The sequence below is a fragment of the Macrobrachium rosenbergii genome, chromosome 48, assembly GCF_040412425.1.
Source record: "Macrobrachium rosenbergii isolate ZJJX-2024 chromosome 48, ASM4041242v1, whole genome shotgun sequence".
Lineage (NCBI taxonomy): Eukaryota > Metazoa > Arthropoda > Malacostraca > Decapoda > Palaemonidae > Macrobrachium > Macrobrachium rosenbergii.
In genome coordinates this window covers 62,771,781-62,794,944 of record NC_089788.1, presented here as the reverse complement: position 1 = coordinate 62,794,944, position 23,164 = coordinate 62,771,781, and the positions used below count along the sequence as shown (strand labels likewise).

At 38.9% G+C, this 23,164-nt stretch overlaps 1 protein-coding gene across 3 annotated transcripts in view; it reads left to right on the top strand.

The window, feature by feature from the left end:
- The window catches only part of LOC136831466 (testis-expressed protein 264 homolog), a 51,793-nt gene that overhangs the window by 11,024 nt on the left and 17,605 nt on the right, over positions 1 to 23,164 (top strand). For 2 of the 3 annotated variants that reach the window (XM_067091961.1, XM_067091960.1), the window contains exons 2-6: positions 1,056 to 1,194; positions 4,273 to 4,492; positions 7,782 to 7,921; positions 8,438 to 8,510; positions 18,991 to 19,140. In XM_067091961.1, the coding sequence (XP_066948062.1) occupies positions 1,056 to 1,194; positions 4,273 to 4,492; positions 7,782 to 7,921; positions 8,438 to 8,510; positions 18,991 to 19,140 (722 nt within the window). Of the gene's footprint in view, positions 1 to 1,055; positions 1,195 to 4,229; positions 4,493 to 7,781; positions 7,922 to 8,437; positions 8,511 to 18,990; positions 19,141 to 23,164 lie in introns of all 3 variants that reach the window. The other variant, XM_067091962.1, reaches the window with a different exon arrangement.

The window sequence follows — 23,164 nt, the reverse complement described above, 5'->3', positions numbered from 1 at the left end:
AGTTTAAATTTTATCAGTTGTCTCAAAAAATGTTTCCATGTCCAGTAGCATAAACCAGGGAGTGGGGATATCTTCATATAACATTCAAACATGTAGCCTGCCTGGGGTACAACTTGATGTAGCCTTACCCTAAGGTAACTGAATAGGGCATATCATCTTGACTTAATTGGGGTCTTAGCAAGCTGGGGGCTATCCAGATTTATGTAGGCTACATATTTCTCACTTAACTTGGGTGTTTGGCTCTGGATCCCCAAGGAACAGAATGTATTGAACCTCACTTTACTAGAACTTTAAAGCATATAACGTATGTTGTCACTGCAGTATGTAAAATTGAATGTGTAGCCTAGACAACTGCAAGAAAAATTCTGGAGAAAGACGACAGATGTACAGGAGTTCATCTGTTTGGTGCAAATTCCAATTGATACTTGGTAAACAGAGGTGGAGAAAGGTTATTTAGACCCATACTGCTAGATATTTCAAAGAATGAGAGACGTGAGGTACAATTCTTGTTGATACCACATTAACTTCTGTACAGTAATACTTCACCTTACGCCATTGTACCATTAAAAGTGTATCTGAAATGGATGTTGATTGTCATCCAGTCTCATTCTGTTCCAAGTTAAGAGCAGGTCACTGGCTGCTTCCCATCTCATCTCTGTGACAGATGCCAGATGCCACCAGTTTCTTGCATAAACAATTCTTGTTTTTATTTTTACCGGTTTCCAGCTAGCGCCAGAAGATTTACCCTAATGTTAAAACTGCAGGTTTGTTAGCTATGAAAAATACAAATTAATTTAAATTTGTCATTTTTTATGGGGGAAATCCATGCTTCCCTCTCACAGGAAGTTTCCTGTAATGTCCAGTTACCATTTTGCTTAATTTTATCAGTTATTTTCAGCACTCGATTTGGGGTGCTGTAGCTTATTATTTAGATATGATTAGATGTCAGATAGTATTTGTACTGTATCTGTGAAATAGGAATTATTCAGTACAATATTTACTTTTTCCATATTTCAGATTACAGTATACTTTTTTTTCCCCCCCTTTCTTTTCAGACCAGATATAGGAGAGATAAAGATAGCCTACAAATTTGCCAGAGGTCCTTATAAGGAGTCTGGAATGCTGTACACTCAGGTTCACACACTTCTACCGCAGTACAGAACAGTTGGAGTGTACTATGATGATCCTAAAACAGTAAGGCTTACCTTGCATTTCTTTTGGCATTCCAGGTTTACTAGGGCGACCCTTAATTGTTGCCAACCGAGGAATTTGTTATTCTACTTTCATTAGTGTATTGAAATCTAACTGAAAACTTTACTAATTCATGGTATGGTGTGTAAATGTAGGAAGGGAAAGCAGTTATAATTGCTTAGTATGTTCGTAACATTGTAGTAGCTCCGTTCTTTTACATCGTTTTCCCTTAAGTCATGAATGATAAACTACCTTGATGGAGCATTAAAGGACTGAAGTAGTTATATTTAATTATAAACTATAGTTTTCATGTAAGTAACTTACCAAGTAATTACATAGCTATAGAACCTCGCATGGCAGCCTTTTATTTAAAAATCATGATAGTACTTAGATAGCTAGTATAGGTGATAAGCCCCACCCACTTAATGGGGAGTGTTGGAAATACTAAGCCGGGAGCGTCATTCTGTTTTTGCCGCTCACACGGTCAACATCGTTGAGTTTGCTGCGGCTTTTTTCACGGGTTTTTGGTTGTTTCTTGCTGGATTTCAATGAAGTATTGTCGCTTTTGTGTAGCCTTCAATCTTTTGTTTGCTTTTGTCAGCTTTTTGGAATTAGTTATGTCTGATTCGAGTGCTTCTAGTGTTTGCTATTGTAGCGAAGGCTGTAGAACTAGATTGGCAAAGGTATGTTATGATTCGCACACTGTGTGCAGTAGTTGTAGAGGGCAAGTATGTTGTAAAGTGAATATTTTACTTATGATGAGTGCAAGGATTGGGATGAGAGAAAGTGGAATGCTCTTGAATCTCACCTTAGTAAGCTTGAAAGAGATAGGAAGAGAAAGGCGTCCTCTAGAGCCTAGTGCGGGGCTTCTGTTAGCCTAGATTCTACCCTTAAGGCTAAGTCAGATCTTAATCCTGCTATTCCTTCTTCCCCTTTTCCCACCTATTCTCCTATTCCCAGCCCTCCTGCTATCAATCTACTTACTCCTGTGCCTGGCTCCCATGCTTCTGACCTTGATGCCATTGCCAACTTTGAATCCAGGTTTGATAAGGTTAAACCTGGTAGTGCATGCTGTGCCTGAGAAAGGGGTGTACCTGAAAGTCCTAATGGACAAAGTGTTCTGTGATAAAGTGTCAAGTGAAGTGCAAGTGGCAGTGGTGGTTACCCGTCCTGCTGGCTTTCCTAGATGAAGGTCACTGTCCTGCTCCCCTAAACCTGGGAGAAGACATTCCAGAAGTCCAAGGGAGGCTGGTGGGGTTTCCCTACTGGTAGTTGCCCCCTCAGTTAAGCCTGTTGCAGAAACCCAGGTGTTGACAGACAGCTGTTGGAAAGGCCTGTCTCTGGATGTACGTCATTTGTTGTCAAGTTTGGATTCCGATTCTGATTCCAGCGCCACAGGCGCTTTCTTGAAGAGGCATGGGGACGACGTTGGCCGTCTGCTCTTCTCCGCTGCCTTTTAAGCAGTAGAAGGAGGCGCTTCACAGTCTACAGCCTTCCTGCAGCTACACTGTGGATCCCTCCATCTTTGCCCCAGTACGACTTCCTTCTCACCCATGGGATTCACCAGAAGTATTCTCTCCGGAACGCCCTTCTGTTGAGCATCCTCTTTTGGATCTCAGGCGCCCAAAGGACCACTTCAGGCGCCAGTCGTCTAAAGACCTGTCTCTTTCCAAGTGCCCAGCGCCTGCTCCTGAGTGCTCAGCGCCAGTTCCTGAGCGACCAGTACCAGCTCCCAAACACCTGGTGCCAACTTCCGAGTGCCCGGTGCCAACCCTTCATCACCTGTCTACTTCTCCTGAGCACCAATGGCCCACCTTGGAACAAGATGAACCTTCTTTAGTGCCCATGAAGCAACAGTTGTCTGAGATCACGAGCTTCCTCAAGAAAGCTCCCTTCTCCAAGCCTGCTTATGACTTATCCCCGTCTCTGATCACTTCTGAAGAAGAGGAGGAGTTCAACCAAGACCTTGCTCCTCCTTCGGCATAGGTAGCTCCCCTTCGCTACCTGTTGGCAAGTTTTCGGTCTTTTTTTGCTCCAGCAGCTGCCCCAGACTTGCCTGCTTCTTCCTTCCTGATGAGGAACCTCCAAGAAGATAGCTCCAGGCTTCCCAAGATTGTTCTTTCCTTGTCGTCTAAAAAAAGGCAATCAAGGAAATTGGAGACTGGCTCTCTGCTGAGAGGGAGCAAGGTAAAGCTACTTTCGCACATCCTCCCTCTTCTCTGGTTAAGAGGAGATACCTCTCTTACACCACCAGGGAAGTTCCCTCTTTGGGAGTCACTGCCTCCTCCCAAGGGAACTTCTCTGGCCTCATCGTCGAAAATTGTCAAAAATCCAAAGAAAACCTTACTTTTAATGCTTTTGGTGCATTGAAAATGATGTAAACTGCATTTTTATTGAGTTTTTCATAAAAAAAACCTCAAAATTGGATTATTCTGCCATTTTGGAGACATATTTCTTCCGTTGGATTGACGTTGTAAGCGTCATAACCCCAGAACATGCGTCGTAAACTGGGAAATAATTTCTGATGAATATATTTGAAAAGCGTCATAACCTTGGAATGTCATAAGCCGGACCCGTCGTGTATGTCCATTCATCCCACCCCCTATCAATGTGGGATTCAGCTATGTAATTACTTGGTAAGTGACTTATATGTAAATGATATTTTTATAATAAAATTAAGTTTCATACATACTTATCAAGTAATTACAGATTCAGGGCCCTCCCTCCTCCCCTCTAACAGACATAAGGTCACAAACAGAATGACGTTACCAGCTTAGTCATTCCAACGCTCCCCGTTAAGTGGGCGGGGCTTGTCACTTACACTAACTATCAAAGTGCTACTGCGATTTTTAAATAAAAGGCTGCTGTGTGCTGTTAAAACTATAGCTATGTAATCACTTGGTAAGTATACAGTATATGAAACTTAATTTTATTATGAAAATATAATTTTTTTTGACAGTAATAGAACAAAGTTAGATAGGATTTTCAAAATTTGTTACGAATTAAGAATTTATTGTACATATTTTTTACAATTCTAGAGTAGTTAGTGAAATAAAGACTTGTGCGGTATATTCTACACAGAAGCAGCCTCATAAGTTACGTTATATAGTGGGCATCATTATTTCGGAGAATGGCAGTGTTACGCCACCAGAACACATCACTCTTTTAGAAGAGAATGGATACCACTTTGCCACCTTTCCAGCCATTGATCATGCTGTTCAAACACGGTTTCCGTTTAAGAGCACCATATCCATAATTGTAGCCATCATGAAAGTTTACCCTGCCATTCGTGAATATATTGGTAAGTATATGTGTGTCTTTTGGGGGGGGTTATCTATTAAAAGTTATATCTATACCATTTACTGATTCCCTTCACACTTGGTAATCTCTTGTTATTTTCAAGACTTTTAAGGATTTTAGACATTTTGTATTTAGTCTTAGGAAAATCATTGCCAGACCATGCTTAAATGCAAAGATATTACTGTTTGAAGCAATAATGTAAATAAAAACTTACATGGGTGAGACATTTGCTAATTTTTAATTAAATGAATTGAAGGTCTGTAAAACTGTAAAAAAAAACTTTCTGCAACTGCATTGGTGTTGATCGCATTATTACTAAAGTTATAACCACACCAATGCCTGTTCAGTTGATGGCAAGTTCCTTTTGGAATTAAAGTTGGACAGGTTGATAATAATAGTTGCCCTATTTTGCTTGTGTGTATATGTATGAAAATTATACTTATTTGTTTATTGTCAGTTTTGAGAAATCAGAATTTTGTGATGTCACCAAATTCTAGGAAAGCAATAACCCTTAAATGCCGAGCCTCTATTTACAAAAACGTCTCCCGTATGCCGGCGGCGTTCGGGAGTTAGCGCCTTGCCGGAAAAAAGTTTTTTCAAAAATCACAGCACGCTTAGTTTTTAAGATTAAGAGTTAATTTTTGGCTCCTTTTTTTGTCATTGCCTGAAGTTTAGTATGGAACCATCAGAAATTGCCTGAAGTTTAGTGTGCAACCATCAGAAATGAAAAAAAATATCATTATCATATATAAATATTGAAATATATGAGAGCGCAAAAAAAATTTTCATATATAATTTTATACAAATCGCGCTGTGAGCAAAACGGTTAAAGCTAACGTATTATTTTTTTTTCTTTGTATTGAACACTAAATTGCAATGATTTTGGTATATAACAAGTTGTAAAACGATCAAAGCAACACACAGAAAATATTATCACAATATGGTGCATGAATCCGTAACACGCGGACGTAAAAAAATGTTTTTTTAGAAAATTCACCATAAATCGAAATATTGTGCTAGACTTCCCGTTTGTTGAAAAATGAAGCTAATTAATTGAATATTACTAGTCTGTAAGTGTTTTAGCTTACAATTGCAGTTTTCGACCATTTCGGTCGAGTTAAAGTTGACCGAAGGTCGAATTTTTTCTATTTATTGTAATTTATATGAAAATATTTCAAAACTGATAAAAGCTACAACCATGAGATATTTTCTGTTGTATTCTACATGAAATTGCGCACATTTTCATATATAAAAGTTTATGTAACGACTAATATAAAATTGTACAAACATTACGACAACGTGACGAAAGAATTTCTGAGATGTTCGGCCGAGTTACCGCGCGAACGCAAGGAAAATGTTTTTTTCAAAAATTCACCATAAATCGAAATATTGTGCTAGAGACTTCCAATTTATTGCAAAATAAAGGTAAATGATTGAATATTACTAGAATGTAAGAGTTTTAGTTTACAATTGCGTTTTTCGACCATTTTGGTCGAGTTAAAGTTGACCGAAGGTTGAAATTTTGGCAGTTATCGTGATTTATGTGAAAATATTTCAAAAGTGATAAAAGCTACAACCATGAATTATTTTCTGTTGTATTCTACATGAAATTGCGCACATTCTCGTATATAAAAGTTTATGTAACGACTAATGTAAAACGATGCAAACATTACGACAATGTGACGAAAGAATTTCTGAGATGTTCGGCTGAGTTACCGCGCGCAGATGTAAGGAAAAAGTTTTTTTTTTTCAGAAATTCACCATAAATCGAAATATTGTGCTAGAGACTTCCAGTTTGTTGCAAAGTGAAGGTACATGATTGAATATTACTAGAATGTAAGAGTTTTAGCTTATAATTGCGTTTTTACCATTTTGGTCGAGTTAAAGTTGACCGAAGGTTGAAATTTTGGCAGTTATCGTGATTTATTTGAAAATATTTCAAAACTGATAAAAGCTACAACCATGAGTTATTTTTTGTTGTATTCTACATGAAATTGCGCACATTTCCATATATAAAACTTTATGTAACGACTAATATAAACGGTGCAAACATTACGACAACGTGTGAAAAGAATTTCTGGCGCGGACGTAAGGAAAAAGTTTGTTTCAAAAATTCATCATAAATCGAAATATTGTGCTAGAGACTTCCAATTTGTTGCAAAATGAAGTTAAATGATTGAATATTACTAGAATGTAAGAGTTTTAGCTTTCAATTGCGTTTTTACCATTTCGGTCAAGTCAAAGTTGACCGAAGGTTGAAATTTTGGCAGTTATCGAGATTTATATGAAAATATTTCCAAACTGATAAAAGCTACAACCATGGGTTGTATTTTGTTGTATTTTACATGAAATTGCGCACATTTTCATATATAAAACTTTACGTAACGGCTAATATAAAACAGTGCAAAAATTACGACAAAATGACAAAAGAATTTCTGAAATTTTCGGCCAAGTTACCGCGCTGACGTAAGGAAAAAGATTTTTCAAAAATTCACCATAAATCGAAATATTGTGCTAGAGACTTCCAATTTGTTGCAAAATGAAGAAGGTAAATGATTGAATATTACTAGAATGTAAGAGTTTTAGCTTACAATTGCGTTTTTCGACCATTTTGGTCGAGTCAAAGTTGACGAAGGTTGAAATTTTTGTAGTCGGCGTCACGATGCGTTTACTTGGCACCCAACAGGCAATTTTAGTCGACGTATGATACGTCCAGTAGGCGTTTAAGGGTTAATAGACTAGATCTTGTGGATAACTTAGAGCATACCCACTCTATCTGCTTTTGGATGAATCTGGCTTAGTGAACTGACTGGATGGGCATTCCTTAATTTGCCAGATACTGTAAATGAAGGCATAATCAAATGCATTACTGTATTTGAAAATAAAAAGTGGCCACTAAACTATTGTATTATTAGATAACAAAATGGGCATAGTTCGTTGATCAGTGCCTGACAGCTGGTTGCTAATAAAGCATTATATTTTTTTTTTATTTCAGTATTTATTTAGCACTTTTAATCAACCCTTACTGGGTGTTTAGGCATAAATAACTACAAAATCATAAATAACTGCAATATTGATACTATTGTATACCTCGCCGAGGAGCAAAATTTATTGGAAATGCATTCATAGTATATTTTATTATTTATTCATAGTATATTTTATTTTTGCAGCAGTTTAAGTCCTATACGCAGTGAATTTTCATAATTGTAAAGACATGTTTAGATTCAGTATAACTGATTTCTCAGTTTAATTATGAGATATATTTTCTAATAAACTTCGTGTATTAATAGAGTATCGCAGCCTTTGTGCACGACCTTTTTTGGAAGTGTATGACAACGAAAAATCGGAGATAATTTTTGTGGGCCCACTTGCACGTCAGGATGATTTCTATGTGCCTGAAGTTCAGCAGGAAGAAGATGAAGATAATAGAGTAAGTTTCATTTTTAGCATATGCTTATTGATTTTTCACTTACAGGCAGTCCCCGGTTATCGGCAGCATCGGTTATCGGCGATGTGGTTTTATGGCGCTTGTCTAGTGAGGACGATAACCGAATTTTCGACACCAATTCCCAGTTATCATAGCTGATAACCGGTTATCGGCGCTGATCGCCCGTTATCGGCGGCGCTGATCACCGGTTATCGGCACCGATAACCAGGAATCAGTGCTACTATCACCGATTTTCGGTTTTCGTCACGTTGTCGGGAACAGAACCCCACCAATAACCGGGGACTGCCTGTATACTGTGCATGTTCCTGCAAATACAGTAGATCTCCCGTACACTAAACATTGTGTCACAAACTTCTGAATATGAGTAGGACTAAAAATGAAAAAAAATTATGTTCATAAAATTGAAGAATGCTGTTTGGTTGTATCAAGTTATAGATTATTATTTCAGATGTAGCTTGTTAGGATTTCTTTTTTTTAATTTATGTGTTTCTGGCTCAGGATGAAGATTATGATGATGACAGGACTGAAAATTCAAGCCGGTCATGGGATGAGTCCGCTTCATTTGTAAGAGGTAAATGTGAGATATTTTATAGCACCTTTTTTAATTTTACATTGTAAATTTGATTTTAGAAATACATTATCAAAGACTGTTTCTTGAAGAATGACTCACAAGTATTACAAACATGATGTTGAGACTGAGAATAGTTGATGTTTATTAATTACTCTTCCTAAAGTGCAGTATACAGGTTTTGAAATTAATGTTTGTTTAGTAATACTGTATGTACTGTTATTTTGTCATCAGTACGTAAAATTTCCACAAATCAGAAAATTTGACAAACCAAGCTGGGGTCAGAAGTTAAGGCAGGCTGCTACACTATGCCAGTCTTCGTTTCCATGCTGTTCGAGAAGACATACTTTTCTTGCATTGTCCATTATTACTGAAAGTTTCATCTTTTTACTTTCTCCTTTAATATGGAGGGTTACAAGCATATGTGGAGTATTAAACAAACCTCCAGCCATAAGTGAATGAATTAAAAAATTTTGCTGATCTCAGAAAAGTAGAAAATCCTTTACCGAATTAAAAGAGGATCCTCCAGTCACAGGGTGTGCAAAGATTTTCAAAAGAAGGAAACAACTTTCTGTGTTGTGAATAAGGTTAAGGATAAAATCCATAAATTTTATATAAGTAACTTACCCAGTAATTACAAAGCTATTAGTTTCTTTTAGCCAGCAGCTCAAAATTTTGAAATTGCGGGTCACGCTAGTTTGTTTTGGTTATGGAGACGTGCCCCACCCACTTTCGGGTGTAAGAGAAGGTACAACATAGCAAAGAGCTTCAGTTTGTTTCTGCCGGCTGTGGTTGAAGGACTGTGATTGGCAGCAGCTCGAATTTTGGAATTTATACTTTGCTGGTGGTTTGCCTTAGCTTCAGTTGGTGAAGTATTTATTTTTGTAGCCTTTCAGCATAATTAAGATAGTGTTAGGCAAATTTTGATCATTGGTTGATGACTCTTTGCCCATTTTTTGGACTTGTATCAGACTTTACTGGGATGTCTGACACTACTAGTTCTAGTATTAGGTATTGTAGCAAAGGCTGCAATACTAGATTAACCAAAGAATCTTACGACCCGCACACTGTTTGTATTCCATGTAGGGGACAAACATGTTCAGTAGATTTACGTTGTGAGGAGTGTAATGACTGGGATATTAAGAAGTGGAAGACTTTAGATGCACATCTCAAGAAACTAGCTAGAGATAGGAAGAGGAAAGCTGAGCGGTCATCGTATGTCCTCCAGCTCCGAAGATTTTAGTCCCAAGCGCGCACGGCACTATGCAGACAAGTCACACCCACTTAAAAGGCGTGCAGCGGAGTTTGAGATTTCTTCCCCTGTTCCTTGCAAGAAGAGCAAGGATTCAGCGTGCCCGTTGTGCAGTCATTGGACATCGCGGAACAGTTCTCTTCCTCTTGTTTGAATGACGATCGTAATTTGGCACCGAAGTGCCGTGTGGCGCGGAGACGTTCTCCGTCGAATAAAGAAGCGACTGCATCAGGAGTTGTGCACCCAGCGCCTTCATCTCTACGATCAGCGGCCAGCATCTAGTATCATAGTGCCCAAGCTCTCGTTTGCGGTTGAGCGCCCGTTCTCCGACAGGTTTCGTCTCTGACTCCCGTCTCGACAGCGCCCCCCCGAGCTCCCATTGGCGCCCGCTTCTCCACTGCTTCTTAGTAGTGTCATCTTGGACATTGTTACTCTGCCAGTTGACCCGATTCAGAGCAAACTGGATAATATTCTCAGTTTGCTTCAGAAGGCTGCTCCTACGGCTCAGACAACAGCGGACTTATCGCTTTCTCCTGTCTCTTCTGAGGAAGAAGTTGTTCCAGAACAAGATACTCCTATTCACCCCCTTGGACATGATGTATATTTTTCCACAGGCTACAGTACTGAACATCGCCTCTGACCTGCAGAAAAAGAAAACTTAGGACCTGCTCTCCCAGTCTGTGAGGTGCCCCAAGGATTCTTCGACTCTCCCTCTTAGATTTTCGTCTCCGCTGCAACCTACTGCCTTTCGGAGCTCCCGTTCTAGACCCCAGACTAGAACAAGAACTTATACCCGTTTCCCACAGCATTCCATCAAGAAGTCCTCTTCCAAGTCTTACTCCAAGAAATGAAAACATAGTCCTCTGTACTCAGGTAGGAGCGCGGCTCCTTCACTTTTGGGAACGGTGGGAACAAAAGGGAGGGAGCGGAATCTTGGATAGTGTCTGCCCTGAAGAAGGGCTATACTATCCCCATTTTGAACAAACCTCCTCTAATCTACAAGTCTGTCGAATTGACAGTTTACTCTCCAGGCTCAGAGAGATTTGCTGCTCTCATGCTAGAGGTGCAGTCCCTTATTCAGAAAGAGGCTATAGAGCTAGTAGAGGACATTCATTCTCCTGGATTCTACAACTGTCTCTCTGTGGTGCCCAAGTCATCGGGGGGCTTGAGACCCGTTTAGGACGTAAGTGCTCTAAATGTCTGTAAAAAAGACAACATTCAAGATGGAAACAAACCATTCGGTCCTTGCATCCTTTCGCCAGGGAGAACGGATGGCGTCCATCAACATGCAGGATGCATACTTTCACACTCCAGTACATCTGATTGAGAAAGTACCTCAGGTATGTGTTTCAGGGCAAGGGGTTCCAATTTCAGGGTCTTTGCTTCGGCCTCTCAACGGCGCCACAAGTGTTCTCCAGGGTATTGGCTCCCCTAGTGAAATGGCTTCATCTGATGGGGATAAAGATCTCCCTATACCTAGACGACTGACTATTATTTTCCCGCTTGAAAGCTCAGTGTATGGAGGACATTCGCACGACTCTTCTCTTGGCTCAAGAATTGGGCCTTCTATCAATCGGGATAAGTCTTTCCTGATGCCTTCTCAGGAGATTCCTTATTTAGGGATGACGATCAACTCTCGGGATTTTCGGGTTTTCCCAGTCCCGAAAAGAATAGAAAAGTGTCTCCAGACAGTGGAAGAATTTCTGAGTCTAAACTTTTGCTCGGCCAATCAGTGGATGAGTCTTCTAGGTACCCTCTTATCCATGGAACAATTCATCACTCTGGGAAGACTTCATATGAGACCTCTCCAGTTCTTCCTCAGAGCCAGTTGGAACAGGAAAAAGTTTCAGGACTCGTTTGTGCTCCCTATAACGAGGGAAAACAAGGAGGATCTTCATTGGTGGAATTCCAGGAAGAGACTATCAGAAGGGAAATCTCTTCATCCTCTGAACCCCAGCCTAGAGTTCTTTTCAGACACTTCGTACCTAGGTTGGGGAGCTCTTTTGGGATTAAAAGAAGTGTCAGGGACCTGGTCTCAGGAACAGCAAAACTGGCACATCATTGTAAAAGAATTACAGGCGGTATTTCTGGGCCTGCAGTGCTTCGCTTGAGAAATTTTTGGGGAGGACAGTAGCAGTGCATTCAGACAACACGACGGCACTGGCATACATCAAGAAACAAAGAAGAACCCACTCTTTCTCCCTGTGCGGAGCGGCAAGAGACCTTCTTTGGTTACACCAGAACGACACTCAAGTGACAACACATTTTATCCAGGGGAGACTCAATGTTCTGACGGACGAATTGAGCCGTCAAAGACAGATCCTTCCTACAGAATGGACATTAGACCCGTTGGTTTGTCTGGATCTGTGGAAGCTCAGGGGGAAACCCATGATAGATTTGTTCGCGTCCTCCAGAAATCACCGACTTCTTCTCTTCTGCTCACCAGTTCCAGATCCCTTGCCATGTTGCAGGATTGGTCCAACAAAGATCTGTATGCCTTTCCCCCATTCAGTTTAGTGAGGCAAGTCATCAACAAATTCTGGTCTCATCAAAACCTATCCATGATCTTGATAGCTCCCTTCTGGCCAGGAAAAGAGTGGTTCCCAGGTCTACTAGAACTTCTTGCGGACTTCCCAAGACTGCTGCCACAGAAGAGACAACTTCTCAGGCAACCTCACTTCCATCGGTTCCACCAAAACCTGTCTTATCTGGTCCTAACAGGGTTCGAACTGTTAGGCGACTGCTCCAAAAGAAGGGCTTTTCAAGAGTGGCTGCAGACGCAATTGCAAATTGTAGAAGACAGTCTTCAGATAATGTCTGCCAGGCAAAATGGTCCATCTTCAGGTCCTGGTGCAGACAAAATAACGTGTCCTCTTCTGAGACCTCTGTAGCAGAAATAGTGGACTTTCTTCTGTTCCTACGCTCCTCTAAAGGACTTTCCACCTCTACCATTACAGTATACAGAGCTATGCTTAGGTCAGTTTTCCTCCATAAAGAATGGACTTATCGTCGAACCAGGATTTGTCCAACCTTATTAAGTCCTTTGACACCGCAGAGCTTAAAGAAAAACCTTTGCTGTCCTGGAACTTAGATGCGGTCCTTAAGTGCCCTTCTGAAACCCTTGGTCAACGTCCAGATCTGCTGGAGGACCCAGCTCCTGTTAAGCGGTACAAGCAATCTCTTTACAGTCCCAGACCTTCTTGCAGTTATTCTGTGGACCCTTATGTTTCTGCTCCTGTCCATCAGCGCCCACCTCTGTCTCCTTTGGACAGTCCAGAGACCATCTCACCTGAACTCTCGACTTATGACCCTGAGCCCCCACACCTGGCTTCCAAGTGCCCACTCACAAGCGTTTGACGTCCACTTCCAAGTTTTCTGCCAGCTCCTGAGGGCCCTGCTCCTGCAATTCAGCACCCAGTGCCTGCTCCCAGGCACCCATCACCTATTTCATCTTCTCAGAGGTTGTGGTCTCCTCCACCTCCTCCATTTAGACCTCCAGCGTCATTTCCTTCACCTATTGACCCTGACGAGCCTGCTTGTGGTCCTGTTAAAAGACAGTTAGCCCAAATTATGGACTTACTGAAGAAAGCTCCTTCTATTCCAAAGCCTGCTCAGGATGACAACCTGTCTCCGATGTCCTTGGAGAAAGAGATCGACCAAGAACATGCTACACCTTCAGCATATGCTGCCTTATTGCTATACTTGACGGCGAACTTTACCTCTTTTTTCACTCCACCTGCCCCCATCTTCACCTGCTTCAATGTTTTTGATGAGAAACCAGCTGGATGACAGGACACTCCACCCCAAGATGGTCCTTTTATCCTCCTTTAAGAAGTCATTTACGGAGATGGGAGACTGGCTTTCCGCCAAAAGAGAACAGGGTAAAGTGTCTTTCGCTTTTCCTCCTCCCTATCTAGTTTGCAAGAGGTACTTGTCTTGCGTGGACCGGAGAAGCTCCTCCTTTGGGAGTCACTGCCTCCTCCCAAGGGGATTTCTCTGATTTAATCGACTCGTCTCGTCGTTCTGCTTCCTCCTCGGCCAAGATTATGTTTTCAGCTGCAGAACTGGATCACCTAGTCAAGGACATGTTTACAGCTTTTGAAGTCCTCAGTTTCCTTGATTGGGTTGTGGGCTCATTGACCAAGAAGATCGAGGACCGTCAAGATCTTGATGTGGACATCACCTCGGACTGGCTAGAGGTTTTGTCCTGTGCAGAAAAAGCCGTTAGAGATGGCTCTCTAGAAAAAAAAAGTCAAGTATACCTTAGTTTTACCAGACCACTGAGCTGATTAACAGCTCTCCTAGGGCTGGCCCGAAGGATTAGACTTATTTTATGTGGCTAAGAACCAATTGGTTACTTAGCAACGGGACCTACAGCTTATTGTGGAATCCGAACCACATTATAGCAAGAAATGAATTTCTATCACCAGAAATAAATTCCTCTAACTCATCAGCCGGACGGGGAATTGAACTCCGACCCATCGAGTAACAGTCCGCAGCTCTACCGACTCACCCAACGAAGAGTCTGGCTGAGCTTTCTGCCCTCGTTACTTGTGGGGTACTGAAGAAATGAAAGCTCTGATGTTCTTGCCTGTGAACAAAAATCCTCTCTTCCCCCAAGGCACATTGAAGGAATAGCCTCTGACTTGCTGAAGAAGACGACACAAGACTTGTTGACCCAGTCTTCTAGGCACCCTAAGGACTCATCTTCTTTTCAATCTAGGACTACCTTCCCCCTCCAGCAACAGCCCTTTCATGGAGGGAGATCTAGAAACACCATTTAGGTTCCGTGCAAATGTCCAGTTTGCATCCAGGACCATCAAGAAGAACTCTTCTAAGCCAGTGCAGAAAAAGTGAGACACAAGTCCTTCATGTACCTGTTGGAGCCAGACTTCTAGAGTTTTGGGAGAAGTGGCTGATAGGAGGAGCAGAGCCATGGATCATCAGTATTTTAAAGGAGGACTATGTCAGCTCTTTTTTTGGGGACCCCCCATTCAGTCACCTCTCCTATTGCATTGACAGCGAAATGGTAGGCTCCAGGAGACAATCGGCCCTATTAGAGGAAGTTTCCTCTCATTCAGAAAAGGGCCATAGAGGAGGTTCAGAACACCAGCACAGAGGGGTTTTACAATTGTCTCTTTGTGGTACTGAAATCATCAGGGAGTTAGAGACCAGTCCTCAATGTAAGCACCCTCAATCATTTTGTCTTGAAGACAAAATTCAAGATGGAGACAAGCCAATCAGTCCTTGCATCCATTCACCAGGGTGTATGGACGGTGACCCTAGAGATGCAAGATGTGTATTTTCATATCCCAATTCATCCAGTTTCCAGAAAATATCAGAGGTTTGTCTTCCAAGATAAGGTGTACCAGTTTCGGGCCCTCTACTTCGGCCTTTCGACAGCCCCTCAATGCTTACTCAAGTTCTCGCTCCTTTTCGAAATGGCTCCATTTAGTAGAATTCAATGTCAGTCTTTACCTAGATGACTGGCTTCTTCGATTCCTGTGGAAGGACAAGTGCATGGAGGACATACACACAAGTTTCTTCTTCTGACCCAGGAGCTGAGCCTTCTTGTAAACCTTCAGAAGTCCCAGTTGACCCCTTCGCAAGAAATCTTCTATCTGGGGATGTTTCTGAACTCTCAGGGTTTTCAGGCTATTCTGTCCCCCAAGAGGATATCCAGCTGCCATCAGGCAGTCCGGAATTTTCTAGCCCTTTCGTCTTGTTCAGCTCAACAATGGATGAGCAGTCGTTACTGGTCTGGAACATGGGTTGATATGATAATTGAGCAGTTTCTGATGAAGGGATTTAAATCTTCTGGAGGACTTATGCATAGCAGGGGCATTACTGAAAGTACTTTAGTTCAGTGGATAAAAGCAATTCCAGCAAGCACAAATTTGTGAAGCAATGGAGAACTTTACCGGTGTATCCTCTGCAACAAGTGAACAGCATGTTGAATTGCAAGACTCGCACCAAATTCATTATGAGAACCATTTACTGATAATGAAAAACTGACTGAAATCTCACTCTCCATTTCAATAAACATTTAGTGGATTAGTATCTCCAGGAACACGATAACTGCTAATGATTTAGTGAATTGTGTCTTGGCAAAATCAATTGGTTTAAAAGAAATTTATGATATGGAAGGCAAAAAATTCTCATATATACACCTGAAACAGAAGAATAGAGTGCGGTCAGTATCAGTAATGACAGATGGACTTAAAGTTCGCAGTGACATTGTTGCAGTAAACTCTCAACAGCTATTCAGCAGAATTATGTGTGCTGAAAGATGATGATCAATTAGTCGATTATATGACCTATGAGCTAGCCCCTATGCCTCCATCGCTGTTTAACAACATCTCAATGAGGAAAGGAAACAAATCAGCAGTAGCAACTATGCCGGAATCTTGTGGATCTTGGGAAGGATTAGTTGCAGATGAATATAGGTATGTCGTGGATGGAGGTCATCTCCTTCATAAAGTTGTGTAGCCAAGGCCAGCTATGTACCGGGATATTTTTCAAGCCTACACAGATTATGTTCTCAAACATTGCGGCAAAGCTACAACTGTTGTATTTTATGGCTGCCCAGAACCAACAATCAAATCTGATGAGCAAAAACGTAGAGCATCTAGAAACTGTTCTGTAGAAGTTGCAGTGGAAGAAGTTTACTCAACCTTACCGCAGGCGGATCTCCTTTGCAATAAACATAACAAGACACATCTGATCAGTAAGCTTAAGGAACACCTCCATTCTGCTGGTATAATTTATAGTTGATAATGATGATGCATATATACCAATTGTCCAAACTGCTTGGCCTTTACAAGGTACAAGACATAAAGTTGCAGTAGTGGGTGATGACACAGACTTACTTGTACTTCTTTCATTCCTTTCTAATCCATCCACGAAAGTACTCTTCATTAAACCTGGTAAAACCCACAATCCCAACAAGTCATATGATATTGGCAAACTTCAAGATAATCTGGGACACATGTGTCAACATTTGTTGTTCCTCCAGGCACTCACAGGTTGTGACACAACATCAGCTATCTATGGGAAGGGGAAAAAGAAGTCATTAAATATCTTGAAGAATAGGCAAGACATGTGACACAGTTTCTGTATTTACTAACCCAGCAGCATCTAAAGAGGAAGTGGCCAAAGCTGGTGAAGCTTCCCGCCTTTCTGTGTACGGAGCAGTGGAAGCTGACAGATGTCAAACCTTGGATAAGTATCGCATTTATGAATACAAGAGAACGGTAGCAAAAATGTCAGTCAAATCTGTATTTAATCTCTACGTTGCCACCAACAAGTGATGCAGCTCGCTTGCACTCTTTTTAGAGTCTTCTTGCAAGTACGAAATTGGCATGGCAACCATCTCTCTCCAGTTGAATGGGGATGGGAGTCTTGCAGAACTGGACTGAAACCAGTACCTTCTGTTAATCCACGAGCTCCAGATGAACTGTTAGACTTGGTCAGCTGTAATTGCCACAAGGGCTGTCACCATCAATGTGAATGTAAGAGGGCTGGTTTATTGTGTTCATCCATGTGTGGCTAGTACCATGGAGTTGGATGTGAAAATTCACACCTATTTGAGGAAGAAGATGAATTGGATAGTGAGGTTATATAAAATTTATTTCGAAGTGTGCACATATGCTCAGTTTGTGTGATATTTACATATGATTCAAAATTTGGATTGATTCAATTTTAATTACTCTCATTAATACCTTCATGGCATGTTTATTGCGTATGAATTTAAAACAAACATGCTGTAGTCCTTCACGTGTATGTGCATTTATTTTGTATATTTCTTTGTTTTTCCCAATTGAAATATTTTTTATATCTTTTTATTTTTAAGATTTAGATGTTGGAATAACAGAATATTTACTGCTTAATTGTACACAAGATATTTGTGTGATATAGTTTCGCATGCATCCTATGATAATAGGGAAAAAAATTCCATCAGTTTCTCTCACTGTAATTTCCGAGCTCATTAGTAAACATAATGTATAAAGATACGTTACTGTTCAGTAATTGAGTGAAACTCTTGCAAAGTAAGGCTATCTTTTAATTAGGAAAAAAAAGTTACTATTTGATTTGTTTGTCTGGCCATTTCCCATATTAATTTTTTGTTTATTTACAGTGATTACTACATTGTTTTTCTAGATATGTTCAAACTCATATATATTTGAAAAGAAGGTGATTTTTTCTATAACTTTTGTTTCGAAACATTTGGTCATACAGACCACCAGTTCAGTGGAAATTGTTTTTGAAAATGAAATTATAGGATTAGTTTTACTATTTTTATTCTTATTTTGTATATAATAGCTTAATTTTGTAAAACAAACTACCTATTAAAAAATAGTTTCTGAACAACTTTTACTCAGTGATGTTTTTCGTGATGTTTTTCGATAAAACCATTATTTTATGAGACATTTCAATTTTAAGTGAATTCCAAAATGTGGCCATTTACAAATATGGCGGCTAACGCAAGCATGGGAGGCCACGGGACTTTTGATATGTTGTTCATGTCACATATCTACATTTGTGCAAAGTTTCAGCTTTTATGTAATTATTTCACGTCAAAACCCTAAGTTCCTGGTCTATCATCTTTCTCTCATTGAAATGTTAGTTAATATATATTGTCTTTTGACGCATCTTAAGTACAAACATTACTGTCATATCCCTTGAGAATATGTGCTGTACTTGAGATTTCAGAGGTATAATGCCCCCAGAGCCTTGATTCCAGAGGTATAATATCCCCAGTTGTTTCACAGAATCCATTGGACTCTCATATACACCTGGAATTCATAACTTTTTGAATTCTCACCTAAATTGCAATGTGTGGTTTATATGATAGATGGATATGAAACAAAACATGTTATTCAAACCTAGGCTTTTTTTTTTTAATACAAATCCATCACTCTTATACAAAGTACTCACCTCCCATGCCTTCTTTTTCACTGTCTTGTCCTATCTATGCAGACAGTGAGGATGATACCTACTACCCCCCACATGTCAAAGGCACACATGCTTAAACAGTTGCTCTTAGCTCTTATTATGCTGTTTTGAAGAATGTAATATATTTGGGAACATTCAAAATGCAAAGGAGGGCTCTATATAATTGATGGGTTTATATAGAAACAGTGCACAGTATATGTTTCATGCTGTAAAAGTTTTATTTCTACTATTTTTTTGTTTATGCAGTTTTGAGAGCTTTGTATTTATTGCACTTAGGTCATGAAATAAATGACTCGGAGTGCTCAGAAAGTGTAGGTGGCGATGACAGTTCCAGTTTTGCCCGACCATTACCTCCACCTCCTGTTAATCCCAATGCCTCATTAGACTCTTCTTTGCCACCTCAGCCACAAGCACCAGTAATGCCAGGTTAGTCAGTTTGCTTCATTTGAAGTTTAGGAGGTATTGGTTTCATGGTAATTCTTCAATTTTAGGTTGTTTGGAGGGAGATGATGCCTGAGTAGCAGGATTGTCTAGTTGGAACCTAACCTGACACTGAGAAGCCCTAATTAATGTTCAGCAGTGATCCAATATGTTAGTTTGTTTTATGCTTGGCAAATACTGTGTCAGTGGGACCTAGTTTTTGTAAATGTCTCAATTGTAGATAAAAATTATTACTTATTGAAATTGAAGTTTGGTAGAACAGTTCGTTTTGATTTTGAGACCAAAATTCAAATTGATGGTGAACTGATGATGTTGCATTTACATTTGTAAGTTACACTTACCATATGCCCAAATACACCCATCAAAGAAAATTTTGTTAAAGAAGGACTCTGAATATTGTAGGTACAGGTTGGAGTAATTAGGTGAAGTGATTTTTTTGCCATACAGTCATGTAAATTTAGCTGCATTTGTGGAGGAATGTTGTAACTCAGACTCCCACAGGCAGGACCACTTACAGAGTGATATGCATGACACGCTGTAGATGTTAACCCTTTAACGCCGAAGCCCTATTTTCAAAAACGTCTCCCGTATGCCGGCGGCCTCTGAGAGGTAGCGCCGAAGCGGAAAAAAAGTTTTTTTCAAAAAATCACAGCGCGCTTAGTTTTCAAGATTAAGAGTTCATTTTTGGCTCCTTTTTTCTCATTGCCTGAAGTTTAGTATGCAATCATCAGAAATGAAAAAAATATCATTATCATATATAAATATTGGAATATATGACAGCAAAAAAAAAAAAACTCGTATATAATTGTATACAAATCACGCTGTAAGGAAAACGGTTAAAGCTAATGAGTTAATTTTTTTAGTTGTATTGTACACTAAATTGCGATGATTTTGGTATATAACAGATTGTAAAATGATTAAAGCAACACAGAGAAAATATTATCACAAAATGATGCATGAATTAAACGCACGGACGTAAAAAAGTTTTTTCAAAAATTCACCAAAAATCAAAATATTGTGCTAGAGACTTTCCAATTGTGCCAAAATGAAGGAAATTAATTGAATATTACTAGACTAAGTTTTTTTAGCTTACAATTGCATTTTTGAACCATTTCGATCGAAAGTTAAAGTTGACCAAAGGTTGATTTTTTCTATTTATCGTTATTTCGATGTAAATATTAAAAACTGTGAAGAGCTAAAGGAATGATTTATTTTTGTTGTATTCTACATGATATTGCACACATTTTGATATATAACACTTTATGTAACGAATAATATGAATCGGCGAAAAATTACGGCAAACTGACGCAAGAAATGACATGATTTTCAGCGGAGTCTGCGTGCGTGGAGCGGAGGAAATTATTTTTTCAAAAATTCACCAAAAATCTAAATATTGTGCTAGAGACTTTCCGTTTGTTGCAAAATGAAGGTAAGTGATTGATTGTTACTCGAATGTAATAATTATGGCTACGAACGCGTTTTCGATCATTTCGGTCGAAGTCAAAGTTGACGAACGTTAAAATTTTGTCAGTTATCGTGATTTCGGCGAAAATATTAAAAAACTGTGAAGAGCTAAAGGAATGATTTATTTTCTGTTGTATTCTACATGAAATTGCGCACATTTTGATGTATAACACTTTATGTAACAAATAATATGAAACGGCGAAAAAATTACGGCAAGCTGACGCAAGAAATGACAGGATTTTCAGCAGATTCCGCGCACGCGGAGCGGAGGAAATTATTTTTTTCAAAAATTCACCAATATTCTAAATATTGTGCTAGAGACTTTCCGTTTGTTGCGAAATGAAGGTAAATGATTGATTGTTACTCAAATGTAATAATTATGGCTTACGGATGCGTTTTTTTATCATTTCGGTCGAGTCAAAGTTGACTGAATGTTAAAATTTTGTCAGTTATCGTGATTTCGGCAAAAACATTAAAAAACTGTGAAGAGCTAGAGGAATGATTTATTTTTTGTATTCTACATGAAATTGCGCACATTTTGATGTATAACACTTTATGTAACGAATAATATGAAAGGGCGAAAAAATTACAGCAAGCAGACGCAAGAAATGCCATGATTTTCAGCGGAGTCACACACAAGGAGCGAAGGGAAATTTTTTTCAAAATTCACCAAAAATCTAAATATTGTGCTAGAGACTTTCCGTTTGTTGCAAAATGAAGGTAAATGATTGATTGTTACTCGAATGTAATAATTATGGCTTACAGATGCGTTTTTCGATCATTTCGATCGAGTCAAAGTTGACCGAATGTTAAAATTTTGTCAGTTATCGTGATTTCAGCGAAAATATTAAAAAACTGTGAAGAGCTAAAGGAATGATTTATTTTTTGTTGTATTCTATATGAAATTGCACATATTTTGATGTATAACACTTTATGTAAAGAATAATATGAAAGGGCGAAAAAATTACGGCAAGCAGACGCAAGAAATGCCATGATTTTCAGTGGAGTCAGCGCATGAGCTTAAGGAAAATTTTTTTCAAAAATTCACCAAAAATCTAAATATTGTGCTAGAGACTTTCCGTTTGTTGCAGAATGAAGTTAAATGATTGATTGTTACTCGAATGTAATAATTATGGCTTACGGATGCGTTTTTCGATCAGGTTCGGTCGAGTCAAATTTGACCGAATGTTAAAATTTTGTCAGTTATCGTGATTTCGGCGAAAATATTAAAAAACTGTGAAGAGCTAAAGGAATGATTTATTTTTTGTTGTATTCTACATGAAATTGCACACATTTTGATGTATAACACTTTATGTAACGAATAATATGAAATGGCGAAAAAATTACGGCAAGCTGACGCAAGAAATGACATGATTTTCAGCGTAGTCTGCGCGCGCGAAGCGAAGGAAAATTTTTTTTTTTAAATTCACCAAAAATCTAAATATTGTGCTAGAGACTTTCCGTTTTTTGCAAAATGAAGGTAAGTGATTGATTGTTACTCGAATGTAATAATTATGGCTTACGGATGCGTTTTTTTATCATTTTGATCGAGTCAAAGTTGACAGAACGTTAAAATTTTGTCAGTTATCGTTATTTCAGCGAAAATATTATAAAACTGTGAAGAGCTAAAGGAATGATTTATTTTTTGTTGTATTCTAAATGAAATAGCGCACATTTTGATGTATAACACTTTATGTAACGAATAATATGAAAGGGCGAAAAAATTACGGCAAGCTGACACAAGAAATGACAGGATTTTCAGCGGAGTCCGCGCGCGCGGAACGGAGGAAATTTTTTTTTTTTTTTTTTTCAAAAATTCACCAAAATTCTGAATATTGTGCTAGAGACTTTCCGTTTGTTGCAAAATGAAGGTAAAGGATTGAATATCACCAGAATATGAGATTTTTTGCTTACCCAAAAGAGACCCAAGTAAAAAAAATATATATATATATATATATATATATATATATATATATATATATATATATATATATATATATATATATATATATATATATATATATATATATATATATATATATATATATATATATATATATAAAAAAATATATATATATATATATATATATATATATATATATATATATATATATATATATATATATATATATATATATATATACACACACTACATATATACAGACATTCATACATAAACACATATAAATTATATTGTTTTTTACTTTGTTACGAAAGCATAACTAAAAGGAATGGTTGTGAAAAACTTTGTTTTTGCATAAAACGAAATAATATACAAAACAGCAATGAATACAGATATATAAAAACTTGTAATAAATATAAAACTAAAAATAAATTCAATGCAGAATACTCACTCGTAAATATAAAACGAAAAATAAAATCAATGCAGAATACTCACTCGTAATCCTGACTCTTCGTGCTGTTCTTGTTTTCTCCCTCCTCCATTGAAGAGTCTTGCATTTTTTTCCTTCCGACATAACGGGGCACAAGCGGAGGAGGGAGACGCGCGCCCTTACTGCTGGTGGGCCGCCCTTCGGCGGCTCGC